General features: G+C 37.1%; 1 protein-coding gene across 1 annotated transcript in view; it reads right to left on the bottom strand.

Annotated features, from left to right (window-relative positions):
• Positions 1 to 17,217, bottom strand: part of SEMA3E (semaphorin 3E) — a gene marked incomplete at its 3' end in the record, with an annotated part of 70,490 nt that overhangs the window by 23,949 nt on the left and 29,324 nt on the right. The window contains exons 4-9 of the mRNA XM_082498737.1: positions 15,980 to 16,073; positions 8,298 to 8,417; positions 6,120 to 6,262; positions 2,341 to 2,455; positions 1,932 to 2,001; positions 274 to 418 (exon numbers count right to left, since the gene is read on the bottom strand). Of these exons, the coding sequence (XP_082354863.1) occupies positions 274 to 418; positions 1,932 to 2,001; positions 2,341 to 2,455; positions 6,120 to 6,262; positions 8,298 to 8,417; positions 15,980 to 16,073 (687 nt within the window). The remainder of the gene's footprint in view (positions 1 to 273; positions 419 to 1,931; positions 2,002 to 2,340; positions 2,456 to 6,119; positions 6,263 to 8,297; positions 8,418 to 15,979; positions 16,074 to 17,217) is intronic.

Genomic DNA, 17,217 nt, shown 5'->3' with positions numbered 1-17,217 from the left:
AACTTTGGGTCCTTAGGATCTTAACACAAGGTTGCTGAATTCAAGCCCCAGCAGGATTTCGAAAAACCTTTTGTACTTTATTCCACTCTTCTCCTTTGGGAAGTGTATGGTTCTAGCACTTGATTAAACTTATTGCTGAGCCATTCCACACTTCTCCAGAAATGCTAGAGTATGTATATATTCAAATAAATATATCCTGGATTGTGAAGTCAGGAAGATTTTCTTTCTGAATTCATTTACACGGTAAAGCCATGGCAAATAGATTGTACTTACTGAACCAGGTCTAGGATAAGGTACTTTGCCTTCGTAGAGAGCCCAGTGGTACTCAGGTCCTTCTTTATGAGCATATGGTCCATTGAAAGCTGCTCGGACACTTGCCATGTGGTAAACACATATAGCATATCCTCTAAATATATTGCTATGAAGTAAAATTCAAAGAAATTATTAAAGCAATATGTCACATTCTGTACATATAATAGTGGTATTATTGTGTAATTAAAAATAAAAGTCACATATCAACAGAGTTCAGGGAGAAAAAAATTACTTATTGTTTCCTATATGCTCTTCTTATAACTACAATGTCCAATGCTCTTTACAAAGTCTTTACTATATTTATAATTATAATATTTCTCTGACAAAGCTCCATGTTGTTATCCCAAAATTTGAAGATGGCGAACATAGGCTCTTAATTACTTGTTTATAAACACAAAGGAAGCACAGCAAACTAAACTCAGGTCTTATATGACTATGATTAGTGACTTAAACAGTTAAACGTTTTTCTTCTCTAAGATTTTTCCTATTGTTGTTCCTTTGGAAAGACGGGAATCATCTAATGCTGACTGAAAAGAGCAGGAGTCTTTTTATATTGAGTGGGAATGTTGGTTGGTGTTATTAGTTAGATCATCAAGATCACTCTCTGTATGAAATTAGAATCCTAGAATCATAGAACGGTTTAGGTTGGAAGACACCTTAAAGATCACCTAGTTCCAACCCCCCTGCCATGGGCAGGGATACCTCCCACTAGACCAGGTTGCTCAAAGCCTCTTCCAACCTGGCCTTGAACACCTCCAGGGACGGGGCCTCCACAACTTCCCTGGGCAACCTGTGCCAGTGCCTCACCACCCTCAGAGTGAATTTTTTTTTCCTGATATCTATTCTAAATCTACCCTCTTCCAGTCTGAAGCCATTACCCCTCATCCTATCACTACATGCCCCTATAAAAACTCCCTCTCATCTCTGAAGGCTCCAGAAGGTGATTTAAATAATTTTAATTAGGTGCTCACCTCTCTCTACTGGCATAGTTAGCAGTAGGAAATGCTAGGTGCCTGCATCCCTAGAGGACCAGATCTGCCTTGCTTTATTTAAAAAAAAAAATAAAAATCCAGAGAGGGAAATAGTGGTAAAAGCACAGTTGCTCTTCTCTGCCAGTTACATCCTAAACCAACAGTTGGATCTCCAAGAAATGAGTGCTACATGCTGGCGCTTGAAGCAGGCTGCTGTGGAAAAGGAGGCCACCAGCAACATCACGGCCGGTGTTTTAGGCTTCACTAAGAAGTTAGTAGGAATTTAAGCTGCTGTCTACTTAAACTTGAATTACAGTGGAGCTTGCAAAGGAAGACAGGTGGCTCTGGTAGGTGGCTGCTCTTATGAGCATGCAGCAGTGCATATGCTCGGGTACTAGGAACTTTTCAAGCAGATATCAACATTTAATTAATTTATGATCCAGATAGACTGGATCACTGAATGAGACTTCAAGCCCCTGAGCGTCACAGAGCAGTGTTTACATTAACAAGGAAGCCCACTGTGAATAGAACAGGGATTAAACTGTTTACTATATATTTGCTAAGGGAGATTATCATGCAGCTTCTATCTCTTCTATAGGCTGTTCAAACATTCCTCTCTTGCTGCTATTATTTCTTCTAGTTGTTTACCTTGTAGTATTGAAGAGGCCAAATATCACTGGATTTTTGTTATCACGAGTTTGCAGCAAAAACACATCCTCTGTAAAATTTAAAGGCAATGTTATTGGTACCAAACCACTTTTCTCAGCCCCAAAAGAGAAAATCCATTGCTTGTTAAAAATGTAATCCTATTTTACTGATATACGTTATTTAATTTTATGCAGATTTTGAAAGCAATCTTTAAAAACAATGCAATAAGTAAAGGCTTAATTAATGATAGTCAGTTCCATATGGACAGAACATATACATTGGAAGCGAAACACTAACAACCATTCCCTGTTAATGAATATGAGTACAATATTTGACAGTAGGATGTGTTATCGTGAAAGTATATGTTTTGTATGATGACTTTAAGCTTGTTGCAGTCTAGGATGTTTACCTAATTCATCAAAATGCGTATCAATTCCGTTTCTCCCGGGCACAGAGCAAACTAGCCTGGTTTTGAGGAAAGTGCTCCATTTATTCACGAGCATTCGCTGGCCTCCCATATCATTCTGCATAGAAAGAAACAAATGCTGATGGTAATTTGAATGAGAAAGTCTAGAAGCACAAACATCTCTGCTGAATTAGCTGCTTACTGTATCTTTTAACGTCAAAAGTATGCATTTTCAAACCACACGTCTATTACTAGTATTATTTCTCTGGAGTCAGTTTTCAAGTAGGATTGCACTGATCAAGTCCAGGTCTCATTAAGAGCTGTGGGTTTATAAAAATTTTTTTATTCTGTACCACATCCATGGATAGTTTTAACAATACAGCTGTTGTAAAGCTTTTTCATTTCTCTTTTTTGTTAACTGGATGTACTGAGTACATTAGCAAAGTTTAGCTTTGCTTTAGGAGCTCAGCGCAGGGTTAGATCAACGCATTTGGAAACTGAAGCCCTGAGTCTATCTATAGAACTGGTACAGCTGGGAACGTCTGAGACAAATGTCTGCATGGTGCTCGAACAATTTCTCACCACCTTTAAATAATTCCTGCTTTGCTATGGCTGTCTCATCTTTTCCTTGCTGTTGAGACTGTCGGACTCTCAAGAAAAGGGGGCATTCAGAATCCTAGAATCGTAGAATGGTTTAGTTTGGAAGACACCTTAAAGATCATCTAGGTCCAACCCCCCTGCCTTTGGCAGGGACACCTCCCACTAGACCAGGTTGCTCAAAGCCACATCCAGCCTGGCCTTGAACACCTCCAGGGTGTTCCAGCCACAACTTCCCTGGGCAATTTGTTCCAGTACCTCACAGTGATTTTCTTTTTCCTAATATATATTCTAAATCTACCTTCTTCCAGTTTGAAGCCATTACCCCTCATCCCATTACTAAATGTCCTTGTAAAAGGACCCTCTCCAGCTTTCTTGTAGGTGCCCTTCAGATACTGGAAAGCTGCTATAAGGTCTCCCCAGAGCCTTCTCTTCTCCAGGATGAACAACCCCAACTCTCTCAGCCTGTCTTCATAGGAGAGGTGGTTCAGCCCTCTGATCATCTTCATGGCCCTCCTCTGGATCTGCTCCAACAGGTCCATGTCCTTCTTATGTTGGGCGCTCCAGAGCTGGATGCAATATTCCAAGTGGGGTCTCATGAGAGCAGAGTAGAGGGGCAGAATCCCCTTCCTCACCCTGCTGACCACGCTTCTTTTGATGTAGACCAGGATGTGGTTGGCTTCCTGGGCTGCGAGTGCATGTTGCCGGCTCATGTTGTGCTTCTCATCCACCAGTACCCCCAAGTCCTTCTCCTCAGAGCTGATCTCAATCCATTCTCCACCCAGCCTGTATCTGTGCATGGGATTGCTCTGGCCCACGTGCAGGACCTTGCACTTGGCCTTGTTGAAATTCACGAGGTTTGCACAGGCCCACCCCTCCAGCCTGTCCAGGTCCCTCTGGATGGCATCCCTTCCCTCCAGCATGTTGACAGATCCACACATTTAGTGCTACTTAGTAATCTGAGTCTGTGAGCTTTGGGTAGCATCCTCAAGGTTATGGCCTTATATTCAGGTAGGTTGTGTAACTCACTGTTCAAGGCTCCATATTAGGCTTGCAAAACTCCTCTCATAATTTCACTTTTAGCTACTGAAATGAACAGATTCCTTCAGCTTCACACTGAGATCTTACAAAACCAGTGATGTGTTTTCCTCAAAAAAGTAGAAATATACAGAGTAGGTGCCTCTGTATTGCAAAATCTATTACAGCTCAGGTGAAAACATAAAAGCTGAGAAAAAAAAAAATGGTTCTTGAATCCCCAGCTTCCAATTTTTTGTATTCCTTAAATCAAATCTGAATTATAGCATATGGATTTGAAGTTAATGTCCGGATGATAAAGCATTGGGAGTTTTGGATGAGTGGAAGAGAAAGGTTTGTGGGATTTTGATTTAATCCATGGCTAGAGATAAGACATTCAGGTGGATATATTTCAGACTAGAGGGGACTATTAAAATAATCTATTGAGACTTCTACCAGAACATAAGCCAAAGAATTCTACTTCAGATCTTGATGCAGGCTTGAATTCAGAAAGCAAACTGGCTTTGTGAACATTAATGTCTTACACTGCAATTTGGTACTTTGCATACTTCAGATGTTTTACGTTATATGTGAATATTCCTTAAGAAATTTTAATAGGCAGTATGCTGGTAAGCATATGTGACATATACTATACATTGAAGTGACAGAAGATTTTTAACTTGCATCTTGTTTTTTGCCCAACAGATTTAGGAATACATCCCCTACAGTTAGGAGGAAAGAATGCATTTTTTTTTTTTCGAAACAAAATCAGATGTTAAGAAATAAACTTCTCATTCCTTCCTTTAATCAAGCAGCTCTAGTCTCAAAGGGAATGCGAGAGCTCCTCTCATCAGCCTCACCGTAGTTCAATTAATAGAAAAGGAATGGACCCAAACTTCATACATTGTTCAGAGAGGACTGATTATGGGCAGCTTAATCTGGGATATCATATGTTAATGGTGGTCCTCTCCAGCGACTGCCTGAGATCTTATTCCTGTGTGTGTGTCCAGGGAGTCAAACAGAGACGGGATCAACACACCAGGAATGTGGCCTCGGTGGGAAACGGGTAATCGTGTAGGGTAGTGGAGGGAAGCAAGGTCTCTCCTTGTGGCTTTTCTGCTCCTTCCGGTAAACCTTATGCCTGGCTACAATGATAATTTGCTGGAAAATTCAATCCTTTGTTCTAGTTTCCTATCTGCACAATTTTCCTTAGTTGCTGTTGAGAAGAAGAATGATAGATGAAATAAAACAGTAGTTAGTTACTATTTATAAAACACTCTATAGAGGGTTGGCATTGCACCCCTCCTATTGTTCATGGAACAGAAAGGTTTTAAAAATTTACAGAATCACAGAATAACTGAATTTAGGAGAGGACCCTGGAGATCATCTAGGCCAACTGCCCTGCTCAAAGTAAGTTGCTTTTGGTAAATTGCTTTAAGTAAGTTGTTCAGACCCACGTCCAGTTGGGTTTTGAATATCCCCAAGGATGGAGACTCTGGGCAACCTGTGTCAGTGTCCAACTACCCTGGCAGTAAAAAAATGTATTCTTAGATTCAGATAGAATTTCATGTGTTTCAATCCATGCCCATTGCCTCTCGTCCTGTCCAGCTGGCTGCAAAAGCCAGCTGTCTGATAGGACAGGCATCGATCCTCCACAAATGCAGGTGAGTTAAGTCTCCTCCTCGCTGACAGAATAGGAAGGCAAGAGGGAATGTCAGAGAGGACTAGCGTCTGGGCTGGTCCTGTCACCGAAATGTGAGGGGACATCAATTTATGTCAGCTGTGAGAGCTGCATGAGGCCCTGGACCTACAGTCAATACTAAGGGTGATGGAGCCTCGATCTGAATTGAGAATATGGATGGTAAGAGAGCCCCATGGACAACTGCTATTACTGTTACCACATATCAGCACAAAGAGAAATGGAGTTGAACAACAAGTTCTTTGAACTTTGCCCTCCTCTCTCAGTAAAATTTGGCTTCAAACCCAGATTTTGGATCGCTTTTGAATTTTCTAATGCTCAAGGCTGTTTAGATGTAGCATTTTCATTCAGACCTGTAACTTACTCTTACATACAGATTAACAGATGCCATATTTGCTTGGGGGAGAAGGACCAAAGAAAGGAGCACAGTTTTTTTTCCAATTTATCTGAGGAGGTAGAAAGAGGATCTTACCGCACACACACGTCCCACTCTGGTATATATGGCATGAGTGCTCGTCTCGGCCTCTAAAGCTTTTTCAGTAAAGAAGAAATATACTTTGTTATCATCGTGGTCTTCATTGTCAGGAATCATATATGAGCCAACAAATTTCGGTTCTTTAAAAGAAAACAAAAATGAATTGAATTCAAGTTTATTAAAACATTCTCTTATTTTTCAATCCTTAAAATCAGCTGGTAGCAAAATAAAAATAAAAATTAAAGAATCAGGGATCTATCAGTCAGAGACCTATCTAAGGAGAACAGGGTGATAGAAATAGGGAAAAAAGTCTATTTTTTTGTGGGTGGGTATCTATAGAACATGTGGAATATATTAAAGTCAAACTATTTTTATAGCTTCAATTCACAAATCAATATTCCTTTGTATGTGTACAAGAAAAAGACCTTTTTCCAGTCCTGTTCTCTGGGATTTATATATTTTAATTTGGATTAGGTTAAAACTTGGCATTAAAATTCACATAACAATCTCTGATCCCATACAAACCAGGTATAGAAATGTCAACTTCGGACAAAAAGCCTTTTAGATAAAGAAAAAGCTCTGGTGGCTCAGCTAATAGATGTTACGTGAACATATATCTTCATAGATAGAAGATGTATTGTGTACCTTTGTCCTGAATTAAAAAAACATTTAAATTTCTCCTCTTTTGACATTTTGCTGCAAAGTTGAAATCTAAGTTCAGGCTTCAGTCCATGCCTTTGAACCCCACACCAAGCAGAGGTGTGAATGATTTCATCTCACTGAACTTCAGCAAAGTTTTTACAAGTTCTTTACATAAGAATGTCATTCATACAATTACTATGATTTCTTAGGAAGCAGTGGGTAATGCAAAAATTTTCTAACTTCCTGTTCTCTATGAAAACACTCATATTTTAAGACATTGATACAGCACTTGCTAATTTTCTGAATTGTTTTTAATATACATTTAAAAATATTCCCTTTCTGTAAATTTAAATTTCAAGTATAGACAAAATGAAAAGCAAAATTTGTGGCCATAATTTAGAGAACTCTATATTTAAAATAATGAAATCTTCCAGAGACAAGAGAAGAGAAACTTAACTTGCACACTTTGAACATCCATCTGATTGTTTCTCCCCATATGTAGCCAGACCTAACAGTTCAGCAAAGCACTAAGTATTGGACTTTAAGCATATCTAAGCATGTTCTAAACATATTTAAAAAAAAAAAAAAGAAACCAAACAACCAACACATTAATTCAAGTCTGAGGTCTGATTTGTGTTGGATGAAGTATGCAGCAGAACTGTTTTCTCTCTTCTGATTCAGGAGAAAACTGCCTTGAAATTTGAGAGAGAACTTCTATGTCTTTTCACTGAAAAGATGATGCTCACGTATGAATCACCATAAAAGGCAATTATTGACTCTCCTTGCAAAACATTAACAGCAATTATGTCAATGTTATGATGAAATATTGCAATAATTTTGGAGCAAAACAATCAAGGTTCTGACTCTCCATTTCACAGAAATTTCAACATTTTGAAATTCGGTTACATGTCACATTGAAGAGTATGAAATAATCTGTAAATTTCTCAACACGTGATTTTTCTCAGTTTTTTTCTTGTGGAATATTTTCATATTCTTCTTTAAAATTACCTGTTTACAATTTTTATTTTATTTAACTCTATGATCACTGTGTGTTTATTATTTTGCGTTACTGCACGACATGCCTTTACTACACAATTTGGCAAAGATTGAGTTATTTTATTGCAATATAAAGACAAAATGATCTCATCTACAAAAAAATAAAGAGTACTGTGTTCTAAGTAGAAGCTCCTATTAATTACATAGAGAATTTTAAATTATTATTTTATCTGGCATATCATGAAACTGTATAGAATATCCAGAGTATAAACTAAAAGCAATTTTAAAAGTGAAAAATGAAGGACTTGTTCCACTTGTTAAATCCAGTATGTAATCAAAATAAAGACTTCAATATGTTCATCCTGACAGGAGATCCATGAAAAATTTCGTGGAAAAAGAGAAAGTTTAAACAAATTTGTCTCCAAATGGATATGCCTATGCATGAACAATACCATTTTAATTCCTGGTTAAACAGAAATCCTCTAGTCATCCAAAACACTTCTGGTTCCATGTTCTTCCTTCTCCTTCTACCCATACCTTTCAACAGGCGCTCATTATCAGGTTCAGTTCGGAGATGGGCCATGCGATTCATGGTGCGAAACAGAGCAGCATCTCTTCCCCAGTAGTCACCGTAGAGACCAGTAAAAAGTTCACCACCTGCAGACCATAAATTAAAAAAAAGAAAAGAAAAGAAAAGAAAAGAAAAGAAAAGAAAAGAAAAGAAAAGAAAAAAAAGAAAAGAAAAGAAAAGAAAAGAAAAGAAAAGAAAAGAAAAGAAAAGAAAAGAAAAGAAAAGAAAAGAAAAGAAAAGAAAAGAAAAGAAAAGAAAAGAAAAGAAAAGAAAAGAAAAGAAAAGAAAAGAAAAGAAAAGAAAAGAAAAGAATTTGATAATGCTCTACTTATTAATTTCATTGCATATGATAGGAACTGCATTATAAACATGGCTCATTAGTATTTGCTCAAATTCAGGTAAGAAGACGTCTCGGTAAGTTACATATAGTCTAAAGAACACATGGCCATTGTTCCTACCACAACTGCAACATTTACAGTTGGAACAGCATGAGGACAAGAATTTTAAATTTCATTCATGAGCTTGGCCTCCTTTTCAAAACTGACTTAATGACTTCAGGATAGATTCACACACAAGACATGAAGGCATTAAAATCACATCTAACCACATCTGCCACATCAGGCACCTAAGTTCAAAGATCTCACTGTCATTCAGTTTGTGACTGGCCCTAGAGGCACCTACCCATCGTTGGCACCTAAATCTTCACCAGTGCAAAGACTTTGACCAGTGGTTTGCTGCTGAGCACTTCCAGATGTGCCCCGGTCTTGCTGATGAGAAGCAGAGAATTGCTTGGTCCCAGAACTGGAAAGGACGTGCTGGGTTTATGAGGAGCAAGAAGTAATGGGAGCCAGAAAATGGGATGAAAATGCAGCCACAGATTTCAGAGGATGCAATGCAAAGGACAAGAATAGTGATAGCTGCACCAAACCACTGATTTGGGCTACACTGCACGGATACAGCTCAAGGCTAAACCATACCTGAATCCACAGATTGGACCTCAAACAAGGGAGTGTTTCCTGAGCATAGTTATCAGATTTGGCTCTGTGCAAAATACGGCTGAAAAAAAGATTCATTAGGGAAACACATTCTGAAAATACTGGAGGGCTGGATGCAGTTATCTCCCCAGCTGGAGAGATAAGAAGCAGTACCTGCTCCCTCAGAAGTGATTTCCATAAATAAGCACATGTTTTATTAGGCTGCGGGGGTTTTCCAGTCAGCCAGGGAGCTGCTCCGCTTTACCTGAAATGACTACAGTTTGGGTACAACTTGCTGGCTGAGGGGCTTAGGTGTTCAGTGGACAGAGAAAAAGAGCCTATTTTTCTCTGGTCCAGCAATAACTTGTGTTCATATCCTTAAAATATTCACCAGAGTAGGGACGGGACCTGGGGTCTCAGCCATCCTTCACAACCGGTGATGAATATTTCCTGAAAAACTTATGGGAACAGAAATTCGCTCCCATTTTCAAAGGGTTCAGGTGGCATTCACAAATTAAGCCATTAATTTTAAAAAAAATTAATTTTAATTATGAAAATATTAGAAATACTATGCTAATTGCCAATAACTGATTAAAATCTATATATATTTGAGTACAACATATATTCAAAAATCCAGCCTATCTCTATCTGACCCACCTAAAATTGTGGTATTGGATATATTTTACTTTAATGAAATACCGGCAATAATTCCACCTTTTAGTTATGCATGGGCACAATTGCCCTTAACTGACCAAGCATTGAAAACAATGTATTTCATATCTTTGTGGATTTGGATTGAAATTTTTTTAGGCCCAATTTAAGAAACAGACATTTATTGTCACTAGGTGGCATCCTTATGTTAGAAAATAACGCAGCAAAAATTAAACTGCACAAGAAGAGGGGAATAAATTATTTCCAGTTCGTGGTTAATCTGAGTGGAGGTTTCAGTGACATGGCTTTCTACCCCCTAATCCAAATAAACATGACTGATCCGTTCAAATAACATTTACTGGCATTTATGAAGGATTATAGCAAAAGCAAGAATTGGGCTTGTTGGTCAAAGTGTGAAATTCGTTTCTCTTAAGAAATATATATGAATTGAATGGTACCGTAAGTCTGAATAACAGTTCTGAAAAGTTTATAGTTTGGCAGCTGGGGCTGGTTCAGAAACCTCTGGTGTTTCGGAGCTGAGAGTAGTTTTGCCTTAGGCTTCAGCACATAAAGAATGAATATTGTCTTGTAAAATACATGGTCATGATTTAGTGTAAAATACTGGCAAGTGAAATGAAAAATAAGTATAAATTATAGCATCAGTAGAAGTTAAGGTTACCCAAAACTAATAGAGAGTTTTATTTTTTAAACAACACAGAGCTGCTTAAACAACAGAATTTGCCAGTGTCTAAATAATGTTCACAACCCTAATTAATGGGTTACATTAGTCATAAATACCCCTTTAAGAATTCTGTTGGAAAAATACCTCAGACTGAGTGTTGTTGTTTTTTTTTTTTTAATTATGGTGATGTGTAATACAAAACATGATGTTTTTATCCTTTCAACACCATAGTAAATCTTGGAAAATGCATCAGTGCAGGGTAAATGATTCGTTACGTACTGCTAGTCATCAGGATTGACATTTATAAGTCCAGATATCCAGAAGTTTGGATATGAAGCCTATTCATCCTGTTTGACATATCTATGAAATGTTAGTATACATAACTAACCTGCTGGTATGGCATTCTATCATACACCGAGGAAGTTACTACTGATTTTATCTGTGAGATCCCGGTGGGAGAAAATGGAAGTTCCGGTCTTGGATGGATATTGTTCCATGAAAGATATTGTACAGACACAGAAATTAAATCCGGTTTTTACCCAGAATTGTCACTAAACTAAATATAAGACAAGTATCAAGTGTGAGCAGACAGGTCACCTCTCCTAAGGAAAGCGATGAGACAATACTGACGAGCGTGACTGGAAAAGATCTCAGCACAAGAACATTCAATATAATTCTGAGAGCTTTTGCACTTTTGACATTAAGAGATTTTTCTCTTTTCCTCTTCAATAGCCTTTTGCACATTCCGTATATCCGTGTTCCAAATTTTGAGCAGTGCTAGGTTTTTACAGGTGCTGACCAGGCCTAGATTCAGAGAGAACCTGAGGTTGAGGTTTGAAAAATCCTGTCAAGATTTCTACTCTTTTCTTCTCCATTGAAAAGCTACAACTACGTGTCGGTGCTCTCCTGTCAAGCCTGCAGGCTTTTATACTGCTACACATCACACTGATAAACCAGTATCTTCCAGTGAAAATCAACTGAAAAATCACAGACCTTCACCACTCCTCCCCTCTTCCAGTCTAACCTCAGCTTCGCGTGTATTTGACAAATTACTTGCCAAAATTTAAGTTTTAAGATAGCTTGGTTAATCCTGCTGAATCAAGAATAGAAACTTTCCTCTTTCCTTATTTAAACAAACAAAAAAATCCCATGGCCCTCAAAACCCAATTTTAGCTCAAGTGATGCATGCATATTTTTTAGCTAGCATTCTTTTCAAGGAAATAAGTACATCACAGTTCAATTGGGAGCCCTTAAAATATGCCTTTATTTTTTGACCTTTGCTCAGAGGAAAATATTGACAAAATCAAATATAAACTTTTTCTTCTAAAAACCAAGAATTCCTAGATAAAGTAAAACAGATTGAAGCATGTGATTTAATTAAAAAATCTTAATATATACAAGGGATTTCTATAAATCGGGTGCTTCTACCTTAGAAGTGGATTTCCTTTGTTTGTTATTGGCATGTTTTATGTACCTGCTTGAAATTGGAAGGTAATACAAACATAAGCTATTATTCATCAGCAGTCCATTTTGTGTAAAATCTTCATTATATCACTTTCCACAAAGTGGACTAGCTCTGTTATGACTAAAGGAGTAGAATATAAGCAGCACCTTTTGTGCATTTCTTTGACTGTCAGCCAGTTATTACTCACATGCCAACTAAAATCAGAACACCAATTCACATTTTTAGCAAGTGATACTTTTCACAGTTGGAAAAAAAAAAACAATCAAATTCAAAGAAATTAGCTATTGTTTAGCTGGTAAACTTCCTCGGTATATTTGTATTTTCTTTCTGTCACTAAAGTATTTTGTCTTCTGTTTTAAGAAAAGTATTTATTTTAGTTCTATGTCTAGAGTAACAGACACAAATACATGAAAATGTTTTAATACTGTAAAACCAGAAAATATTATCGGAATGGATTCCCTGGATAGAAAAACGTATTAAAATGTATTTTAAGTTTTTCACCAGTTGCTCGTGATATATTGCAGGTAACAAAACATAGACATAAGCTAATTTCTCAGCTTTCAAGGGCTAGTGTGGTCTGAGGGAATCAGTTTGCACAATCTGATATCAAAAATAGTTTTGGCTATTGAAAGCATATGGGAGAGTTCATTAGAAATAGAAGTCCAAAAGTTTTATATGCCATTTATCTAAACACATTTATTTTATTCAGCCTGTCTGCCATCCAACATCTCCTCTGTTTCCTGATGCTGACAATAAATTGCTAAAAGTTAATTGTTCATAAATTAAGGAATTCATCCCAAGCTACTTTACCACTGGGTCACATAACCTTTAATAAAATTTACGACAGCATGGATATTTAGTTTTAAAGCCAAGTCACGAATTATTGTTTTCTTGAAGTGGGTATTTTAACGGATGTGTTGAAATACATGAAGAGATACAGAACAAGAGATTCTCTTTATTCCTAAATTAATCTAGCTAAATCTGGTTCTAATTAGTGATGTTGTAAATTATCTTTCAAGATCAAGATTTTAAAAGCTTTTAAATTTTTAGCAGAGGTATGTAAAGTTTCCTTGTTAGTCTAATCCTCGCTGTTAGTCAATAGCCACACTGCTGTAGGTTGCTGTGTTAATGTAAGTTGCAGAAATGGAAGTAGGTTTTGAATTTTTTAGTCAGGAAGAAGAGGATGCTGGGATGCGAAAGTCTTTGGTAAGAGGTTTGCATAAAACCTTTTCAAGGACATGCACATTGGCTGAACCTACATGGGAAAGTGGAGGCAGCTCTGGGGTACAGCCTCCAAGGGCACACTGACTCCATACCAGGGGCAGATTTCACTTTCTAAGAGAACTGGAGTGTATGAAGAGGAAGGGAACCTCCAAGTGTTGGGGGAAAGAATGGAGACCAATCCTGGAGCGTGCATGGTGCAGTTGTCATCTCCCATCCTGGGGTCATGGCTACCATGAGCTGGAACCAGGGCTTGGCCGAATGAAGGAACATCCCTTCCTTCAGGGTGCGCTCGGCATTAAGAAAGCTCAGTCTCATTTTCAAATATCAATTAAAAGATTCTTTAATATTCACTGTGTTTGCATCTATGTCTTCTACCCTTTTCAAATGAATACCTACAGAGATAAAGGATGTGCATTCTGGAACCTAAGGAGCAGCATTAATTCTGTTTATTCTGTGTCCTTGGTTAGTAGAATATAGCAGAATACATGGAAATACAAACTTATATAGGATATTTTTCGTAAGTGTTGGTAATGTTTCATTCCAATAGCATAAAAAGTATGAAAGCATAGATAAAATACTAAACTCTGAAGAATTTTGTTATGCTTTTAAAGTATCATTCTATGATCACTTGAAATTATAGATTTTCCAATGGAAGCCTAGAAAAACAACCTCTAAATAGCTTTCTCAAGTCACATTAGCTTTGATGAAGGGGTGAAAGTTTGGCGGTTTTTTGGTGTTGTAGCAGTAATCTGATAAAAATGCATTATTTCCTCCTGTAGTCTTGCCACATTACAGAATTGTTAGCTTTGTGAGATTGCTTCTATAAGTCTCTGTCAGTGGGTGTCCAAGACTGATTAATTTTTATCAGGGAAGATCTTTTTTACTGGATTTCTTGTTCAGGTAAAACTGTGAGGATCCATAGGACCTCCCATAATCCAGGCAAACTAATGAATAGACCAGAAACACAAGGACCAACCATCAGTCTTGAAGTGCTCAGTGGGACAATCTGGCTTCTATTTAAGCAAATAAAATTCACATTGATCTCACCATAGGAACATGATCAGGTTAATTTATTTACTTAGTTCTGTCTGAGGAAAGGTTGAGAAGGACTTCAAGATTAGACCATGAGGTTTCAGGCCTACAGCAAATTCCATGGGATGAGTCTTTGTTCCCAGGCTGAACTAAGACTGGAATCTGTTAAAAACTGTCGAAACAATTTGGAAATAAGGGTGGAAGAAAGGCGTAACAATCTGTGCGTCATGGATTTTGGAAGGTCAGTCAAAATACAGCATTTTTTTCTGTTTCTTTCATGACTTCTTAACCCACTAACTCTTAAGAATTTGAGCTGTAATTTTTTTTTTTTAAATGGGAAGGAACAATATTTTGATGAATTGCTGCAACTTGAAATATTCGGCATTACTGGTGAAGATTCTTCTTGTAGGTAATTGGTTAATGTAAAGGAATAAACAAACTGAGCATGTAAAAATACATCTGTCACTCACAACCAATACTTCCTCACCACTATGGGTGAGCTATATCATTGCAGTTAACAATCAGAGACTTAGCTGTCTGATTTTAAGATTTGAAGTCAAATGTAAATATCAAAGGGCCTTAAAATCCTCTAACTTTTTTATCCCTGAAAAGTCGAAAATGTATTTGACCTTTAGCCTCTTTTTCTAGCTCTTTCTTTAATGACTATTCCTTTTGAATGTTCAGTTCTCATTTGTTTTCTAAAAACATGAATCACTGTGTTACTCTCTAAGTGCATCTAGCTTTCGCCTTTTACCTGCTGTTCTAGTCTATTTTTAGTCAATGTACTATAGTATTGCCAAGACTCTGTTTGCTTGATCTCACAAAATGTTTTCAGGAAAACATTATAGAGGAAGAAAACATATGGTTTGCTATGCTACAACTTCAAAGGTCCCAGCCCTACAGATATACTTACCAGCAAGGCATAGAGGAGCGCTGTCTCAGCACAGCTTTCTGGCACTGCAGGCCTTAGACTGAATTTTATTTTCATAACTGTTGAGTATAAGATAACTCTTCTAACAGAGAATTACCAGTTTTGGATAATTTTGTTACAAGGCAGCATTGAAAAAAAAAAAACTATTTTGATTGCAAAAACTACAATGTATATAAACAATAAGTGCTTGATATAAAAAAAAAGATAAAGTCATATTTTTACAGGATGTTTTTTACTCATATTACATCTCAGTAGATGAAAAATAGTAAATTTATAAATTTATATTAAAAATATTTTATTATTTATTATTAAATGTATTATTTATATTTAGAAATATGAAAATATAAATTTATTTATAGTGTATTTATCTCAGTAGTGTAAAAGACTAAGCTAGACATATTGCTTTGCTTTGAAGGAAAGCAGGAAATAATTATTTCCAAAATTACACAACAATCAATTACCTCTTTAGGATGGCACATGTCATACAACATCTACTCACTTCAGTCAGACACCCTTGCTGGAGTTAATGCTGCCTGGGATGGAATATTAATGTGGGCAGCACCATGAGGATGAAGTCTGACATGTAGAAGGTTGAAATGGAAGACTGACAACACCTCGATGTGCTGACGAAAGAGACTCAGAATCACAGATTGACAGGACCGTGAAGCTTGTGACATAAAGATCATTACCAATTAAGATGGATGTGAAGGAAGAACTTGGGTCAAAGGGGCACCTGCCTCGTCCTCTCTCAAATTTGTGCGATTCCAGTTGAAACAGATGATCCTTTAAAAAAAAAAACAATCACAGAAAACAGCGTAAACCCTACAGGCAAAGAAAAACGTCCTTCGAGATGAGCTTTAACTTTGTTATACCTTTGGAATGGATTGACTTCATTAGGGAAAAAAACAATTACGGTTGCTTACTGATGTACTAGTAAAAATTCTCTGGGTTTCTACAAATCATCTTTGTGTGTGCACTGCCCAAAAAGAATCAGTAAAATATGCACTAAAATTGCACTTGTTTCATATCTGTGGGAGTAGGGAGTGAAGATTCCTCTATCTTTTCTCCAAATTATCTAAACATTAAATAGATAACTTGCCATGGAATGTATTTTCCTTCTTTAAACATTTTTTTCCAGTAGTTGTTAAATATATCATACTGTGTTATCTTCTCTTGGTAGCTTTGAGATGTTTATATCTCTTCTTAATAAAGGCATGTTTAGGAATGAATCCCCAGTTACGGTTTTCAGAGCAAATGTGATTTCTGCAGTGGATTTAACAGAATATCTGTATAAAAAGAATATTGGCAACTTAGTTTAATTTGCTTGTATAAGGCCTTAAAGGCTGAGAAGAAATTTACAATTTAAATTTTCATTTGCAGTGTTACATTTGTGCCAGCTTTCTCAAAAGAGCCCATTAATGTCTGGCTAAAATATCAATTGAGACCGCAATATTTTTTTCATTTCTATATTAACAAAAAAGCATACCACAAAACATGATGATGGGAGACCAAATAGTGAGAAAGCTGTGAAAGCTTCCTAAAAAATATGCCACCCAGCCATCAAGTGTGTGACTGGTAAAATTTTGATAGTCTAGCAGTTCCAGTACTGCGTACCAGTTTTACTCAAAAGTCTGCTGAAATGCAGATTATATCAACATATTGGATAAATGCAACCTACCTGCTCAGTAAACTAATCTCAGGTTCACATCGTGAATATACTAAGGGAAATGTTTTGTGAGGCATAACAGTACATGCGGCAGGACCCCAAATACCCCAGAATTTTGAGCAGGATCTGCCTGGATCTCTCCCCTATAGCAAACATTCTAAAAGAGGTCCAAGAGGGGTTTTAATCATAAAAATCAGGTTTTTCTAGACCTGGATTTTCAGGTAATTATTAGAATAACTCAGTATTTGCACATTAAAAAGT

This window comes from Vanellus vanellus (genome assembly GCF_965231255.1).
Source record: "Vanellus vanellus genome assembly, chromosome: 1".
In the NCBI taxonomy this organism is placed as follows: Eukaryota; Metazoa; Chordata; class Aves; order Charadriiformes; family Charadriidae; genus Vanellus; species Vanellus vanellus.
This window is presented reverse-complemented; position numbering and strand designations above follow the sequence as displayed.